Source organism: Belonocnema kinseyi, chromosome 10 (genome assembly GCF_010883055.1).
Source record: "Belonocnema kinseyi isolate 2016_QV_RU_SX_M_011 chromosome 10, B_treatae_v1, whole genome shotgun sequence".
NCBI lineage: Eukaryota > Metazoa > Arthropoda > Insecta > Hymenoptera > Cynipidae > Belonocnema > Belonocnema kinseyi.
The window spans coordinates 54,916,641-54,936,301 of NC_046666.1; the positions used below are offsets into that span (position 1 = coordinate 54,916,641).

General features: G+C 26.4%; 1 protein-coding gene and 1 further gene across 1 annotated transcript in view; both read left to right on the forward strand.

The window, feature by feature from the left end:
* The window catches only part of LOC117181119 (xaa-Pro aminopeptidase 1-like), a 276,118-nt gene that overhangs the window by 229,213 nt on the left and 27,244 nt on the right, over nt 1-19,661 (forward strand). The window contains exons 5-7 of the mRNA XM_033373686.1: nt 8,883-8,997; nt 12,852-13,230; nt 17,866-17,986. Of these exons, the coding sequence (XP_033229577.1) occupies nt 8,883-8,997; nt 12,852-13,230; nt 17,866-17,986 (615 nt within the window). The remainder of the gene's footprint in view (nt 1-8,882; nt 8,998-12,851; nt 13,231-17,865; nt 17,987-19,661) is intronic.
* On the forward strand, nt 4,614-4,831 carry LOC117182410.

Here is a 19,661-nt window from a genome sequence, read left to right on the forward strand (position 1 = left end):
CCATGATCGAAGAAGGCAGCAGTGAACACTTGGCAACGTCGCAATCATACTTGAACGTATAGTCAGTTAGGTTACATTTCGTGTATACACATGCACTCGAAACATGGCGGACTAGAGAGGAGACTGGAGAGAGTGCGACGCTGCCGCATTGCTTCTTTCAGAAGTCATATGGTCGAGAATACGCAAACCGTTGAGGGATATATTTTTATCAATTTATTTATTCTTCTGATTTACATCGCGGGACGGCCATAAATGTCTATCTTAATTAATTTTCGGATTTTCAAACACAAAAGATTCCATGTAAATCAAAAATACTTTTGTACACTCTCATATGACTCACTGAGTCACGCTAAAACCACCTTAAGGCTATTTGAAGGATACCCCCGACACTTGACTGAAAATGAGAGTTTGGTCTACCACCTTTATATAAGATATAATTGCTTAATTTCACTTGATCTTTAAATGTAAAATATGTAAAAGTGGCAGAAGGAAATTTTTTGAGATCTGATATCAGAAGTTGATAAGCTAGATGGCCTAATTAAGAGGCCACGAGTCTTAGCCTTGATAAATTAAAACTTTGAAATATTTTTTTAGAAATGTTAGCTCTTACAAAATAATCCGCTGCAATACATCATTGAAAATGGCTTAGCCAGAAAAATATGCTTCCTATATAACAATTCGTAACAACATATTTTGGACCCCCCCCCCCACCCCTCGCACCTATGTCAATAAGTTTTACAGATATCTTCAGCAGAAAAATATTCATCAAATACTTAATTTTTTACATTTTTTTCATTACTAGTACATCTCATCAAAATTAAATTTTTCTGAAAAAAGATCTTCTCACTTCGCTCCACTGGGAATCGAATCACACAACCTCCAATTGCTGGTCGGTTGCTTTTCCAATTAAGCTATTAGAGAGATCGGAAGAAAAATCCTTTTTTAAAAATAAGTTTTCAAATTAAGGTGAAAAATTTTTTATTTAAATTTAATTTAATTTAAAATTTAAAAAAATGTTTCCATATAGTCAGAGATGACGTTAGACACACCACTTCAGATATTTAATATTGGTTATGCATTTTAATAGATCTTTGAACAAGCTAACCATGATATAAAATATCCTAAACATTTCAAAGAATGATTGCAATAATAACAAGGGCTTAGAAACTATTTTTATTGATTTTTTTAAAACCCTAAACTCTTTGAAAATACCTTAAAATATTCGAAAATCACTTTAAATCTTTGAATCCCTAAGTTTTTGTAAATAAATTCTTTGAAATTTCTTTAAAATATTATATGAAATCCCTTGAGATACTGTAAAGTTAAATGAAGTTTGATGATATTCTTCGAAATTTCTTCAAATTTTTTTAATCTCTGTTAACTTTCGTGAAATCGTTTCAAATACTCGAAAACAATTTTGATCCTTTAAAATTCATTTAAAATTTTGAAAACTTCTGAAAATTCTTTGGATTTTTTTTTAAATGCCATAAGATATTGAAAATCCTTTGAAATCTTTTCAAATATTTGAGTTTGAATTTTTTGAATTTCATGTAAATATTATGACATCTCTTGAAATCCCATAAATTTTCATAAGATCTGATGATATGTTACTCAAGAGGCTTTAAAATCCCTTGGCGTTTTTTTTAAAGATTTTGAAAATTACTTTAAATCTTCTAAAATACCCTAAAATCTTTAAAATCCTTTGGAATTTCTTCAACTTCTTGAAATATATTCAAATTCTTTGAAATATTTTAGAGTCCCTTCATATCTTTGAAATCCTTCAATTTGTTCGAATATATTCATTGAAATTTTATTAAAATATTATAAGATCCACTGAAATCCTCAAAAATTGTATAAAATCTTATGATATTCCTTAAATGTTTGAAGATCTATGAAATCCTTTCAGATCCTGGAAATTCATTAAAATACAATTAAAATCTTTCAAATTTTTTAAACTTTTGCAACTTCATTAAAATATTATAAATTCCTTGAAATTCTGTTAAATTTGATAAAACCTGATATTTCTTGAAGTATTTGAAGCTCTATGATACCCTCTGAGATCTTGGAAAATTACTAAAATCTTTAAATAATTTAACATTTCGTAAGTTGTAGTAATTTCAAAAATTGTGAAATACTTTACTTTTCTGGTATTATTTTTTTACAGATAGTCATATTCCCGGTTCAAAACCGGGCTAAGGGCCGAATCAAAATTTGCATTTTTCATAAATGTACGCTATCATTTTCAATTTCATAAATGGTAAAATTAATAAACAAACTTATAAGTTTTTCAAATTATGTCATTTTAGCCAATTTTAAGCTACAAATATTAAAAACTGGAAGATTAAATTTTTTTCAAATTGAATACTTTTTTAATTAGAAGTGGAATTATTATAATTTTAAATCGTTGCGAATGAATAATTGTTTATCTATTATCTACACATTGAAATTTCCTTTGAAATCTTATGAAACATTCTTATAAAGTTTTTTATTGAAAAATAACCGTAAATTTTCCCAGGAACCTTAAAAAATGTATTATTTGAAATCTTTCGAAATTCTTAAAAAGCTACATAGTTTTATTTAAAAATCTTAACAAATTTTTTATTATTTTTGAAGTTTTTTAAAAATTTATAAGTATCTTTTAAAATGATTTGATTTCTACTTAAAACGTTGCATAAATCCTGCGAAACAAAAAAATCATCTTAAAATCTTCTAGATTGTTATTTTTACAGTTTTGGAAATCTTAAAATTTTTTTTTTAATATTTGCTTGAAACTAACTTTTCCAAATAAAAATTCATCTTTAATTTTTCAAGGAATGTTAGTACATTTTTTTATTATTTAGAAACCTTTCAATATGCTTGAAAAGCTTCTAAATTTTGCGTTTAAAATTCTCAATAGTCTGAATTTCGTTTGGCATTTTTTAATATCTTTAAAAGTTTAAAATTTTTGATTTGTTCAAAACCTCTAAATATCTCTTACACTTATTTCCATTTTTCAACTTTATATTTGTTAAATTGTTATTTATTCACCAAAATTTGGTTTTGCTTTGAAATATTGTTTTAAAATTAATATTCCCAAATAAGAATCATTAAAAACTTTTCTAGGAATCTTAAGACAATTTTTGTCTAATCTTGAAACCTTTCAAACAAATTTTTCTTAATTAGAACGATTAAAATTAACACTGTGACATTCAAAATTTAAGTTTAGCTATCCAAAATTTTAACGATTCAAGGTTTTCTGTTTCACACAATTCAGCTTCAAATTGTCTAGTTTTTAATATTTCGTTTATAATTGTTCATTTTAAATAAAACATTAAACCCTTCTGACTATTAAAAAATTGTTCTTTTTCTCAAATAAAATTTTTAAATTTAATTCGTAACAACAGATAGTTTATAACGTTGTAATTGGAAGTTTACGTTTGATTAACTTCTTTCGAATTGAAACAGTAAATTTTTTAACGTCAAAATATGTAAATTGATTAATTTTAACATATTGAAAATCGCCCTATAAAATAAATAATTTATTGTTCAATTCGGAATACGCGGACTACCGTTTATTACAAAAAAATCATATATTTATTTATATTTGCGGTTAATTAATCTAAAACGTTTTTTTTTTCAAAAAATATCAATTTCCAAAGGTTGTTAATATTTTATTGTGTCTTCAAAACGGCCTTTCAAAATTCTTTTTAATTCAAAATGTATCCCTAAAAAAGAAGATCTGAAATAAAAAATTTTGATCGTGAAGGATTTTAGAATAACACATTGTAAACTGAATAATTTCAATTGAAAAAGTAGTTAATTTAACTTATCATTCAAGAAAATTCAAATAAGACTTGTTTTAAATAGCAATATATGTCTTGTGATAAGAAAGGTGTTATATTTCAAGTGAAATATCACAATGTTTGAATTATGAGATTTCAGAATATAGAATTATGCTTCTCGAATGATAATACGTATTTCTGATTTTGTAGATTAACAATTTTTCTTTAAAGCAACATTTAAAATAATATATAGTTCAATAATTCTGACATTGAAGTATTGTAATTAAGTTTCTATTCAATACAGTAAACACATTTTAATGTTTTTAAAAATATTGATAAATTCCACAATAGTAAGCTTTCTCCAAAGTTTCTTTACTTTTTTCAAAAGGCATTTCAAGACTAAATTTGATAATTAGACTCTGAAAATTAGTGCCTGCTCTAGAACCGCAATCAATGAAGAAATTCGCTTTCCAGTATTGTATATACTATATTGTGATTTTCAATTATCTTATTTGAAAACTTCGAGTCTTTAATAATGTTTTCCAACTCTGGAGTTGACGTTTCATATTTTGTTTTTCTCATTTTTGATTATTTTCTTTAAAAAATTTTACTTTGCTTAATCTGAGTTGAAATCTTGCGGAAACTGACGTAAGTTCGCTAGAGTTTCCTAATCAGCGGTAAATTCTGATTCATCTGGTTCTCACTCTCTTCGTGTATAATGTCTCGCTCGCGCTCTCCCCACTGCGGAGAGAGAGCTTCGAATTGAATTCGCTAGAGGGAAACTGGACACCTCTCTCGTACATGAAATCACTTGAAAATGCTATAAACCCAGCGCTGAGGCACAGAAAAAACAAGATCATACTTCACAGGATCATTTCTGTAGTATATCTTCACGTCCTCTCTATTCAACAATAGAGTCGGTGCAGCCACGATGATGAGTCGTAGCTCTTCTCCCTGAGCGTGAGAGGTTGCTGGAGAAATCGACGTGTTCGAAGTCTCCAGTACTCGAGGATCGTTCGCCTTTTGTACTTTGTGCAGGAGGTAATGGGAGTTTGGGCATTCTGAGTGGTCTTTTTCGTTAATTCAAACAATAAAATTTTAAAAATTATTTTCAACGAATGATTTTTTATGATATCCCATGTGTAACCGAAATGTATAATTTTTCCTGAAACTCCCATCCTGACCACGGTTATGTAAATTTTGTTAGTATTATTTTTAAGATAAAGCTTTTCAAGATAAAATTTATCTACAAACAAATAAGACAAAATATTTTTATGTAATACTAAATGCTTTTTAAAATATTTTTGGAATACAATAAAGAATATAAAATAATAATACAATATAAAAATTTTGAATAGCTATTTATTTGTTAAATGTTTTTGAACTCATAAATTTCAGCTAAGATTAGATTCTGAGAATTGTGAACCGGAAAATAAGTAGACCATCCTACAGTAGATCATTAATAATTTAAAATAATTATGTCTGCAAAACAGTTAATTTATTGCAATTAATATTTCAAATGTGTCAAAAAATAAATATAGAAGATTTGATTTTTTTGTTGGATTTTACAAGATATTAGGGAAAATTCGATAACTTTTAAAACTTCGAAAGAAATAAAAAATTTTGATAAATTTTCGAAAATGTTTCGAAGTTTAAAAATATTTTTAATTTGTTAAAAACCTCTTAAATTCTCAAAATTATTTTCATACTGACTTCAGTTTTTCGTAAAATTAAAAAAAAAATAATCAAAATGTACAAAAATTTCCTTAAAAGCTTTTAAATTTGCCCAGAAATTTAAAGAAAATTCGTTTATTCATTTGAAAGCTTCCGGAATTTTGTTAAAGCTTCCAAAGTTTGTTTAAACTCTTTCAAAATCTAGATGTTTAAAAATCTTTTAAAGTTTGAAGCGTTTGAAAATATTTTTGGATTTTCTCTTAACCGAATTAATTTTTAATCAGGCAGGGTTCTACGCTTGAAATCAGAATTTCTTGTGGACGAAATATGTTTTTTTTTTATATAGGAAATTAGGCGATATGTATTTTTCTGAATTGCAAAAAAAATTATAAAAAGTTATGCCTAATTCAATTTTGTGCTTTGTTTTTCAAAAAACTTGAATTTTTTCTTGAAACCTCTATAACTTTTTACCTAATTGGGATATTTATCATTTACTTTTCGATTCTAATAGCGTTTAAGTTCTGAAAAAATTAAAAATCGATTTTCTCAAAAAAACCCACCTTTATATCAAGTTAATATTTCTTTTTCTTCAACTACTAACTGCTACATGTTGCGTCGAAAATTGATATTTTTTGGACGAAAAATTAACTACTTGACTTAATGTTAAACTACTTTTTCAAAAATGCATTTTTTTCTGTTCTAAAAATTCATATTTTCGTGTTGACAATTGTACTCTTTTGTATGAAATTCATCTTTTGTTTTGAAAATTCAATAATATGGTTATAAATTAAATTATTTTTATGGAAAATTTAAATATTTTGTAGAAAATGAAGTTTTTTTTTTAAAAATAATATTCTTGGATTGAAAATTTAACCATGTATTTGGTTAAAAATGCATCTTCTTTAGTTGAAAATTCAAAAACTTGGCTCTAAGTTGAACTGCTTTGTTTAAAAATGATTTATTTTACTGACCAACCATGATAGGTAATAATTGAATATTTAGGTTAAAAATTATTATTTTTTATATGAGAATTTAATTATTTCATGTTTGGTTTGAATTTTATCGTTTGTAAGTTGAAAAGTCTTCTTTTTGGTTATAAAAGTCATCTTGATTGTTGCCAATATTGTTCCTAATGCTTTTATGAAATGTTTTAAATGTTTGGGATTTCAATTTAAAGTTTTTATATAGTAAAATAGTTCAATTTAAATATACTTGCATTAAATTATTAATTTTCAGTTCCAAATTTCAAAATTATTAATTTATATATTGTATCACAAATGTAAAACCTTCTTTTAGTTTCGTAGATTTGAAATTAAAATTTTAATGCTGAATATATTGAATTCTAATCTAATTAAAAAATATTTACCCACAATTTTCATTACTCTAAATATAAGACTTTTAATTTTCAATGAAGAAATTAAAATTTTAATTTTTTGTAAGCTGTACATTTTCAAACAGTAAATTTTATATTTGACCTTTTTGCACGACATTAAATTCCAAACTTAAAAATTTTAAGCGTTCTAGAATTTTGAAATTATTGAATTGAATTATAAAGTAATAAACTTTCGCTTTATCATGCCTAATTAATTCCTAAACAATAATATTTTCGTTAATAATAAACTAACATATCTACTGGTAAAGGCTTCCAACTTTTAATTATTTAAACATTTTAATGTTGATGAATGAATTAAAAAAAGTGATAGCTTAGAATTTTTATTTAGTTATTCATAGATAAGGGTTTAATTTAACATTTTTTAATTTTAATTCCTAACTTTGACTCGTTTCAAATTAAGATTATGGGTAACTATTCGTAAACTAAAGTTAACTAAACCATATATAACTCTACATTTATTAATATATAGTTATTTTTAATTATAGATCTCAAAAATTAAATAATTTTATACTGTAACAGTTTTCAAACACAGTGAAAATTCAACAAATAGTTTAATCATTATGAAAAAATGTTTAAGTACAACTGTAATCATTTTTAATTAAAGCTGTAAATTCTATAAATCTAAGTTAATACATATAGGGTTTGAAATATTTTAGGGTTTCTTTTGAATATGTTGAATTTTAATGATCTTAATCGAAAAATTATTTTTATGCTTCATTTTTAATGTTTCAAAAACCTGGACTAACAAATTGCATAATATCCGATTTCTGAATTTTTAGGTATAATTTTCTATAAATGATTCTTTAAGCTCATTTTTAATACTTTCAAATATATCTAGGAGTTTTAAGAGATTTCAAAGGATTTCAAGAAATTTTAAGGGACTTATAAGTATTTTAAGGCTTTTAAAGTGATTTGAGGGATTTACTAAATATTTCAACTAATTTTTAAATGATTTTATTTGCTTGCAAATAAATTTTAAAAAATGTATAAAGATTTCAAGGAATTTCAAAATATTTCAAGGAATTTCAAAGAATTTTGTAGGATTTCTGAAGACTTCAAGATACTTCTAGTTAACTTTTAAAAATAAATTAAATTTTATGCGATACCTAACAATTTCAAGGATCTAAAGGGCTTTTGAGGTATCATAAGGAAGTTCACAAGATTACAGGATTTTGGAAGATTTATACTACTAGGGATTTAAGCAGTTTTTTTTTAAATTTTAATGAATTAGTTTAATCTAATTTAAGTTTCAAACAATTTAATAAAAATTTCACTCAATTTAAAAAATTTTCAAACTTGTCTGGCGGTTTCAAAGGATTCCAAAGAATTGAAATCAATTTTTATTTCAACTTATTAAAAAAAATCCATTTATTTTTAAGAGATTTAAATAGTTCCACGAATTTTAAGGAATTTTGGAACATTTCAGATTTATAATTCTAGGGATTTAATCTTTTTTCTTTGTTAGAAAACTTTGGTGAATTAGTTTAATCTAATTTTAATTCCAGAAATTTTTTCCAAATTCAACGGAATTAAAAAGATTTCCAAACATATGAGGAGGTTTTGTTTTAAGGGATTCTAAAGGATTTACATAAATTTCGAAAGACGTTAACGGTCTTTAATGCTTTAAAAAAAGTTTTGCTGTTTAAAAAATATCTTAACTAGTTTTGAAAGATTTCATTTACTTACAAGAAATTTACAATCTTTTAAGGGATTTCGAAGAATTTTGTGGGTGTTCTAAATATTTTAAGATATTTTTAGTGATTCTTGTCAAATAAATAAAATTCGAAGGGATTCCTAGCGATTCCTAAGACTTCAAGGATATTACAACGAAGATTACAAGACTTGAGGAATTCATTAAATCACCAAGGATTTCAAGGGATTTTTAGGGATTTAAACGGGTTTCCGAAAATTGAAAGGGATTTCATCGAAATCTGTAGAATTTTCAGAGATTTCAAGGAATTTTAAAGAATTTTACAGTAATTAATTAATTTAAGTATGTATTACATAAATTGTATCAGGAAAATTAAATGATGCATTTCCATAATTGTTTACAGATTCCTACAATAACGCAATGGCTAATGCATGAATTTAATGGTCAACGAGCAAGAGTCGGAGCTGATCCCAAACTGATACCCGCCTTCAGGTGGAAACTTTGGGAAAAACAATTTGGTAATAAAAGTCTTTCCACTGTCTCGGATGATTCTCACGATACTCTTCTTTCTTTAAATTTATTTCCGACTAAAGCGAAGAAATTTCTCTCAACTTTCTTCGCAACTATTTTTCTTTATAAAATTGCTTCAATAAAAAAATCTCTGCAAGAAATTCGATAAAAAATTCTCATAACTGTACCCAAATTTTTAAATACTTTTGTTTAAAATATTTGCATTTTTTTATAATTTAAGAAGATGCAATAATCAAGTGTTTCAAATTTGAGAATTCCAAATGAAAATTAAACAAATTCAACAATATTATATTATAAAAGTCATTAAGTGTTTTCACTCATATCACTCTTAACAAAAGGTAATCTTATCATTTTATCAACTTTATAATCTCTTCACTTTTTTTAAATTCAAGTTAAAAAATTTGCAATTTTATTTTTCATTGGAAGAACGGGAATTATTTTTGTTTTTACATACTTAAGATTATATATTTTTAAGTCGATGTCAAGGGGCTTCAAAAGATTTAAAATATTTTTAGTAATTCGAAAGTATTTAATCTTTTTTTCAGAATATTTTACACGATTTTAAGGAACTTTATGAAATTTCAGAAATTAAGAATGATATCCACATATTTCATAAAGTTTTAAGAGGTTTTAAGGGATTATAAGCAATTGCAAAATATTTTTAAATTATTTTCACGAATTTTAAAGGACATCAGGAAATTTTAATCGGACTTAAAAGATTTGAAGAGATTTAAAGAGCTTTCAAAATATTTCAAAAGAATTTTTAACATAGCAAAATATGAATTTTCAACAGAAAGATAATTTGCCCAAATTTTGAAATTTCAACCAAGTAATAACATTTTTAACCAAAAAAATTCAATAAAAATAGGTTAATAATAATGATAGAAAGGTAAGTAAATTATTCACAAGAATATTATATTAGGGCGGCCGCAAAACTTCATTGTCAAAATTTCACATTTTTTGTTTAAAAGTATTTTTTTAACTTAAAATGTACATTTTTCATTTTTGGTCGAATATTTATATATTTTATTTTTTTTAGATGAAAATTTGTCTTTTTTGGTAGAACAGTAATATTCTTGTTTTCAAATTTCCTGTATTTTTTTTAGCAACATAGTTATTGGTTTTATATTATATTATAATGAACTTTTTTGGTGTCAGTGGGTTGTTAATGAAACTTTTTCACAGAAAATTCATCTTCTGTCTCAAAATTTCAACAACTTGGATGAATTTTTTTTCTTTTTAGACTAAACAATCTTTATTTGCTAAGAATTTCTTTTTTTTGTTGAAGATTAATTTTTTTAATGAATATTATACTTTCCAATTTTTGACTGAAAATGTATCGTTTTTAGTTGAAATTTTCATAATTAATTTAAAAATTCTTGTATTTTTGGAAAATAAGTCTTTTTGGTTTTGAAATTCATCTCTTTCTGATAGTAATTTGATCTTTTTTGGTTGAAATGTCACCCACTACATTTTTTTTATTGAGAATTCACCTTTAGCATGATTTTTGTTGTTGAAATTTCATGTTTGTTTTGAAAATTCAATTCTTTTACAGGAAATTCGTCTTTTGGCCTACAACTTAAACAATTTGGATGACATATTTTTTCTCTTATGACTGAAAAATCTTCAATTGTTAAAAATTGATCTTTTTATTCGAAAATTAAAAAATTTGTTTAAAAATGTATGTATTTTGATGAAAATCCATTTTTTTTCATAAAAATTCGTCTTTTTGGTTTTCAAATTTATCTCTTTAGGCAGCAATCTTATGTTTTTGGGTTAAAATGCCACCCGTAACATTTTTTTGTAAAAATCATCTTTGCAGCTTAAAAATTCAGCTACTTATGTTAGTTGAAAATTCACCTTCTTTGTTGACGATTCAACAACGTTTTTAAAAGTTAATCTGTTTGGATTGAACATTTAACTATTTTGCAGAAAAAAGGTATTTTGACTTAAAAATTAAACTATTTGATTGAAAATTATTTTTTTTTTGAAAAGTCATATTTTTGGTTTAAAAATTGAACTGGGTTACAGAAAAAAACCTCTTTTGACTTAGAAGTTAAAAAACTTGGATGAAATATTTTTTCTTCTTTTACTGAAAAAATCACATTTGTTAAAATTTCGTATTTTTTTGTTAAAAACAAAATTTTTTGATGAAAATTAAACTTTACAATTTCTGGTTGAAAATTGATCGCTTTTCGTTCAAAATTCGGTTGAATATACATGTCTTTTTTTTAAATTTGTGTTTTTGGTTTTAAAATTTTAAACCATTAAATTTTCTTATTGAGAATTAACCGTTAACATGAATTTTTTGTTGAAATTTCATATTTTTGTTTTGAAAATTCAAATCTTTTACTGAAAATTCGTCATTTGGCTTGAAACTTAAAAATTTTTGGATGAAATAATTTTTCTTCTTTGTCTGAAAAATCTTCAGTTGTTAAAAATTGGAATTTTTTGTTGAAAATAAAATTTTTTATTGGAAATTAAACTTTTGGTTAAAAATTGATCTTTTTATTTAAAGTTCAACAATTTAGTTAAAAATTCACGTATTTTTTTTTAAATAAGCGTTTTTGGTTTTTAAATTCATCTCTTTCTGGTAAAAAATTTATCTTCTTTGGTTAAAATAATACCCGTTACATTTTTTTGTTGATAATTTACCTTTAACATTAATTTTGTTAAAATTTCATATTTTTGTTTTGAAAATTCTAATCTTTGATTGAAGATTCGTCTTTTGGATTGAAACTTGAAAAAATTGGATGAAATATTTTTTCTTCTTTGACTGAAAAATTTTCTGTTGTTAAAAATTATGACGTTTTTGTTTTGAAAATAAAATTTTTTTAATGAAAATTAAACTTTCGAATTTTGAGCTATACTAAAAATTGTTCTTTTTATATAAAAATTCAATAATTTGGTTAAAAATTCATGATTTTTTTTGAAAATTTGTGTTTTTTAAATTCATCTCTTTCTGGTAGAAATTTTATCTTTTTGGTTGAAATAATACCCATTACATTTTTTGTTGAGAATTTACCTTTAACATGAATTTTGTTGTTGAAATTTCATATTTTCGTATTAAAAATTCTAATCTTTTACAGAAAATTCGCCTTTTGGCTTGAAACTTGAACAATTTGAATGACATTTTTTTTTTACTTTCTCTAAAAAATCTTCAGCTGTTAAAATGGACAAAAATTCATTTCTTTGGCTTGAAATAAACTTTCTTTATATATGGTAATTACATTAATTTTATTTAAAAGATTTTATTTCTATACTGATACTTTTTCTATGATAAAAAACGTAATTTCTAATTTTTCCAGATAAAAAAAAACACTTCATCTCAAATTGATAATTTTTTAAAATATTACAGTATTACATTTTTGGTGCAAACATAATGAAAATTGAAAAATTTATCTGATTTTGTGCCAATAATGACATTTTTTAACTTGATCTACCAATTTTAATTTTTTAAACCATTTTGGTTTATTTATATCTATTTGTAAACTATTCACTCTCAATTTTAAATAGTTGAACAAAATACGTAGACATTTACAGTCCGAAAAATTGCATTCTCTGATTGTAGTAAGCACTCAAAGTTGGTAGTGGGTCCATTTGAGCCAGTGGGCCCTTTACGTTCCATACAGGAAATGTGCCGGTTAAGGGTTAAAAAGGTCGATAAAGAATAATAAAGAAAAGTTTGTCTAATTTTGGTTTTATCTCTCTAACAGCTTAATGTAAACGCACCTGACCGGAAATCAGAAGTTCTGTGGTTCTAATCCTACTGGAACGAAAGAAAAATATCTTTTTTTCAAGAAAAAATTTTCATTTTAAATATGATTTTATTTCCCACCAGTGAACACGACAATAAGCCTAGAGCCAATTCATGAAAACTTAGTGGACAATATCTGGAAGGTTGGTAGAAAACCTCATAGTACTCGCGCGGCTTCAGTATTGGAAGACAAGTACTCAGGTAAACCATGGCAGGAAAAAATCAAACAAGTGAGGCTGGAAATGGAACTGGCATCTGCAGATGCATTGGTGATTACGGCCTTGGATGAAATCGCCTGGCTATTTAACATTCGAGGTGCTGATTTGCCATTCACCCCTGTCCTTAGGGCTTATACAATAATTACCTTCGGGTCAATTCATCTCTATACGCCCCGCAATAAGCTCAAGCGAAGCACGGAAATACATCTTAAAATGGACGCGTGCTACCAATCATCTTGTGTCAAGTAAGTTACTACAACATTTCATTGTTATATTAGGTTATATTTCAAGTACGTGATTCTGCCTCTACTGAAATACATCATCAACTGGAGCCTTTTGGGATTACAGTTTGGTACTGCATCGGAATATTTAATCAGTGATGTAGCCAGGGTTTAATATGGGGAGATATTTCAATTCTTTAACTGAACTAGTGAAATTGCCACTGGTTGAAACGAGTACGTCCAAATGACTACTGGTACTGACATGAATAACTAGTGAACCTCACTGATTAAACCAGTGAAAGAATGTCACTGAGTGAACCAGCGAAATCTCAATGATTATTAGTGACATACTTCTGGCTGTTCAAATCCCGAATCGAAATTTAAGCCCTACTTTAAGACTCCTACCTCAGGTGGCGCTGGAATCACTAAAGTAGGTTCTAAATAAGCAGCGATTTCAATCTAATTTCGACCCTACTTTAAAGCAATTGTCCGAAATCGGCTGTTTTTTCACGATTAGGGTCAAAGTAGGGTCTGTATTTAATATAAATTAGACCCTTTTTTAAGGCTCAAACTATTACCCTCCTTTAAAGCTAAAGCTACGACATGTAAGAATTGTGGCATCAAAGCAGTTTCTCTATAATCTCACAACCATATGTATAAATAAAAATAAGATTTGTTATTTATCAGAGCAAATAAATTATATCTGTTGTATAAATATCTAGAATATTCGCAATTGTTTTGTAGAAATATTGTTAATAGTATCTTTTGATTATGACACTAAAGCATAGTGCACTGAAAAATCCGCAAATAATAAGAAACGAACCCGAGATCTAAACAATTGTTTGAATAATTACTATTTTAAAACTTTCTGTGTCGTTAAATATTTGAAACCATTTTTGAAGAGTTCAAAATAAATTGGTTCTGTTTTTAGAAGTATTTTACGTTATACGCTTTAAAAGAACCTCTGGCTACATAATTAAATTTGATTCTGTGTTATTTATTAATTGAACGAATACAAAGTCCAACTTGCCGATTTCAATAACAATACCTTTTTATCTCTTTATCAAGCAAAGACTTTAAAAAAGTCGTTCAGCATCACAATTAATCCAATTACACTAAAAAATACAAATATTTATTTCAAGATTAAACCTAATATTCATTCGAAAACAAGTTTATATTAACAATAACAGAACTAGTTTTATAACCAATGGTCTTGTCCCAAAATTCGAGATAAGTAGTCAATTGTTTTTCATACATTTGGCTGTTCTTATTCTTCAACGAATATGAATAAAAAATAGAAACAGTAAACATTTTTTTATGAAAAAAAATGATTTTTCCTTCTAAATCAAGTGGTAGACACCTAAATAGTAATATTTCTCGAAGAAAATGTTTCAGAAACTCTCAATTGTTATTGTTCAGTAACTAAAATGACCAAGCGTCCAAACCATTGTAAAAGTGATACACTTCCTTGGAAAGAAATTATTTTCTCTACGAAATAATGTTGCAAATAAATTAACCGTAATACTCTAATAAAAATTTAATAACAATCAGTAAATTGAATTATAATTATTAAATATACATTTCAATATATTTTTCAAATTTTTTATTTTATTTATAATATTGGTTGTGATTCTCAATCACTACATGGCTATTGAATACACATACTTTTATTAAATATAGATAAAAATGTTTATAATGATTCATTAATCGACAATATTTGGTAATTTTCCACGATGAATATTATTCTCATACAAATTTTCAGCATTTTCAGTTAAGAGGAAATAGTTTTCTGCGATTGAGTATTGCAACAAAGTATTTATTTATAAATAAATAATGAATGACAATTAGGTTGAATCTTGAATCTCTCAAGGACAAAATATTTTGTTTTTTAGAGGAAATTAAGCGAAATGTATTTTTGCGATTTTTGAAAAAAAATAATTATTTTACGAAGTTATGCTCGGTAGAATTTATCCCCTTCTTTCGAAATCCGCGAGAAGATATAGAAAATGCTAAAAATTAACAAATTGACGGTGGTTTTTCTAAAAATAATAAAAGTCTAGAAAAAATGTCTTTATTCATGTATGATATCATGCACCGTTTTCGAAAAAATTAAAAAAAATTAAATATTTATTAAAAAAAAATTCCTTTGCACATAAAACTGACTAGCCCGCATAATAAATAAAAAAAATAAAATAAAAAAGGTGGGGCTTGCCCCCTTCCACAGAAATTGCGCATATGCTCAGTATTTCATCTTATTTTTTTTTAATTTATATACAAATGAACAATTGAAATTCAAACATGCCTTTGTTTTTTTTTTATTATTTTTTGATCGATGAAAGAATAATCTAGAGTTTGAAATGAAAAACAGATTCCTATGTTCCTATTACAAAATTCCTTGTTAAAATTTTAATTTATTCTTGCACTTAGTGTAATAATATAATAATAATAATAATATAATTATACTTAGTATAATTATATTCTTACACTTAGTATAATAGTATTGTAAACTGGGGCAAAGCGGCGTGTGTGGGGAAAATATTTATTATTTAATTATCTCTTTCCCTGAATAACAAATTATATGAGATGAGCTATTATTTTATTTCAAATACCAAACTTTTTGAAAAACTTATATTCTAAAAATTCTATTTTTGGTTACGATTCTCACCAATTTCTTCGTTTTCCAGAAAAAATTACTTTATTTTTTCAAATCCGTCAACGTATTTAACCTTGCCCCCCCCCCCCCCAGGCTAATCAAATGAATTTTGAATGGAAAAGGCTCTGTTTTCGAAAAAAATGAAAAAAGACGTAACTTTTTGTAAATTAAAGATTATTAACTTCTTAAGAAATTTTCAAGGACGAATATCCACATAAAGTGACTGGTCACAGAAATAATTTAAATCACGCTAATACTTTTTGCTAATTTTTTGTGGATTCTACATTTTTCCAAATGAGAGATGCCGCAATGCGACTTGCCGCAAATATGACTTGCTGCATTTATTTTAATTGTTTGTGGACTTCAAATTCTTCGAAATGAGAGTTGCCACAAGAAATGTACATCGGTTTAAAAACGTTTCAAACTTTAGTAGGATTTAACTGATATTTTATATTATTATCTATAATAATTTTACCTTCGAAAAATTATTCTGTATAGTATAGAGAATTAAAAAGTTAAACAATTAATTCAAGTGACAAAAATTTTGAACATGATTATAGAATTTAAAGGACTTTGAAATATTTGAATGTGAAAATACTTTCAATTAAAAATATATTCCACCCTGAGCTCGTTTTTAAATATTCTTTCACGTAGATTCTTACGAATTACATGAACAAAAGTCAAATTAAAAGTATTGTAGAACTTTTGGGTCGACGATTATGAATCTGAAATAAAAATTGAAATTTGCGGATCCAATATTGTGGATAAAAAAGTTTAAAATAAGTATTGCATCCTCCATTTTAAACTTTTGAATTTTGATTTCAGATTCGCAATCCGCGATCCGCAAGATACCTGAGAACCCATCTTAAGGCCATGGGACTTATTTTTACATTTTCTGTCCATTTATATCAGTCTATATATCCTGGTCTCTGTTTATTTGAAAACAAAAAATGTTATCGGTTCAAAAATGGTGAGGATTATTTCATATCTACAGTTTTTGATAGTCAACAATAATAAGAAATTGGAAACAAGATAAATTAAAAATATGTTGTTTTTTGTATGGAGTGAAATGCACACTTTTTCTAAAAAAAAATGACGCTAAAAGATGTCCTAAATCGGGACAAAATGTGTTTTCGCAAAAGCAAAATGATAAAATGTGTCCTTTGTTCAAGCTGAAGAAATTTCCGGCTTGACAGATTCAATTTTTTACCAAATGTGTGCATATGATTCAATCCAAAAAACTTTTTTTTTACACATTTTATACAAATTCTAAATTAAACAAACTTGTTGCTTTGAATTTTTAATTATTTTCTAAGAGTAAAAATAGTACATATAAAAAATTGGCTATTATTTTGTAACAAAAATTAGATGAATAACACATGTTACTTCTATAATTTTTTTCCAGATAAAAGTTTTCTAATAAAAAAATGATTATTGTCGAAAAAGTGTGTGATATGATTAGGAATCGTTGGTATTTTCTTGCAAGAAGTCTATCAAAATTTTGTTAACAGAATTTGTCTGTTCCTGTCCCTGTTTTTTTGCGAAAAGATATTTTGAGTTAACCGATTTTTTTTTGCTTTTTGCAATATTCTATGGTTTCTTGAGGCTAAAAATAATATATGAAATAAATAAAAAAATACAATGGGGTCAAATGAATGACACAAAATTCCCGTTCTTAGTCTAGAACTCGGAAGGGCCGCAGTGCGCGAGTACTCAGTCGAGTGAATTGCGCAATAGTATGAATTTTCATTGGAAACCGTTCAGATGGCCCTAAATATATACGTTTGGATTCCCCTAATTCAGTCTGAAGCTATTTGCAGGCAACCCCTGACACTGGACTTAAAACGAGTGTTTGTTTTATAATGAAAAGGTTCGGATCCCGTCAGACTTTAGCCGATTAATTGAAAATAAATACATGGCGTAGTGAAATAAGTTTCATGAAAAATTGTTTGCAGAATTATATTTTTATTTAAGGCAACTATAAAAATAATACTCTAATTTTATAGATGGCATAATTATACGTCATTCTGGGATGACCTTTCAACAATGTCTCAAGCATGGAGTACTGTTTGGCTTCCTACTGACTGTGGATATGCACAAGGGGCATCTGCAAAAATATTTTCTTCGGTGAGTTTTAAAGCAAGGTCCGTTAATTACCCAAGAATAATTTTTGATATTTTAGACTCCTCCCCCCCACTTATTGTAAGAATTCGTAAGATAGATATATATATATATATATATATATATATACTTAGACATTTGTTCTATTTCATTAGTAGTATGGTCCATTTAGGTGGAAAACTGAATTTAACTTTAAGTGGAAAAATAATTTTAAAAATGTCAAAATTACGCAATCAGCGCTTCGCGCCCAATAATTCACTTGTCTCGTACTTCATGCTCGAAAATGTATCAACCTCGTGCTACACAATGTCAAAAAATCGACAATTTTAAGTTGTTGATTGTGAATTCTCTTTTGTTAAAGCTCCTTCGGCTTTAACGAAAACGTTCTCATCATGTATCTCGTGCTTCGCACTCGTCTTTGTCTGAAATGTGAACTTTTCTACACTATGTGCCACAATTTTATATCAAATGTATATTATAATTATTTATGCACGTCGGGCTGACACTGCTTATGCAGATATTGTAAAATAATGCAAAAATATAATTGTTCATGATTACTTTAATATTTGCTCCTTATTTTGCACTAATTTTCATTCTCAGCTACCATGCATAATGTATTATTTTTATAAATTTATATTATTACAATAAGTATTGGCATTGAAACATACGTATTTTCATTCTCTTGTGTTTAAAATTAAAAAAAGTACGCATCATACAAAAAAAAACAATTTTGTTATTAATATTTTTTAAGCAACTAATGTCGTTTTTTCATCAACAAAAAAATTATTTTCCATCTTGTCAGAAATGACTTGAAGCATTTTCTGTTATTTGAAGAGTTAACTTGATGGATAGTTTTGATTTCTCTTTTCACAGATAAAAAAGTTTAATACAAATTTCTATATATTTTTTAAATGCACAATTTTTTTTCATTCATGTGTTTTCGTACCTTGCATCATTTTTCCAAAGATTTGATTTTTATATTATTAATGTTACTTTTCACAATTAAAACAAAAACTTCGCATTTTATAAAAAAAATTAATAAAAAAATTTGGAGATCTTTTTCGGGTGAACAATTTTGTCTCTTTTATTTTTCTTAGCTTATGTCGTTTGAGCAAAATTAAGATTCAGTCATCTTTTTCGTGTTTTGCATAGTTTCACCGAAAACTGGAATTTTTTATTTTCCATTATTTTTTGGGCCATACAAATTTAAATTTGCAAGTTTTTGAAAAGATTAAAAAAGTTGTTATAATAATCTTGTAGGGCCTTCAAAAATTCACGTTGTTTTTTTCTTGACTTTTTTACGTAGCGTGCGTTATTTAGCTTAAGATTTTTATTTTCGTTTTTTTTAATTTTGTAAGTGCTTTAACGCTGGAAATTTTTTTTAATCGAAAAAAGTTATTATGAGAAAATGTTCGCATTTTCAAGTAATACGAATAACAGTGCAGAGAATTATTGAATCTTGAAAAAACGTATCCTCAAAAATATTTAAAATGCGCACACTTTTTGACACTAAAAGAGTGTACCAAATGCCAATCTGAAATAATTTTTTCAAAAATTATCGTGCTCACAGGCAGACAGACAGACATACAGTCTGTCAAGTTAAAGCGTGGGTGGCTTTACTCGCAGTCGGTAAGGTGTATCGACATGATTTTGGTGTCAAAATATTAAGAAGAGCTCCCTC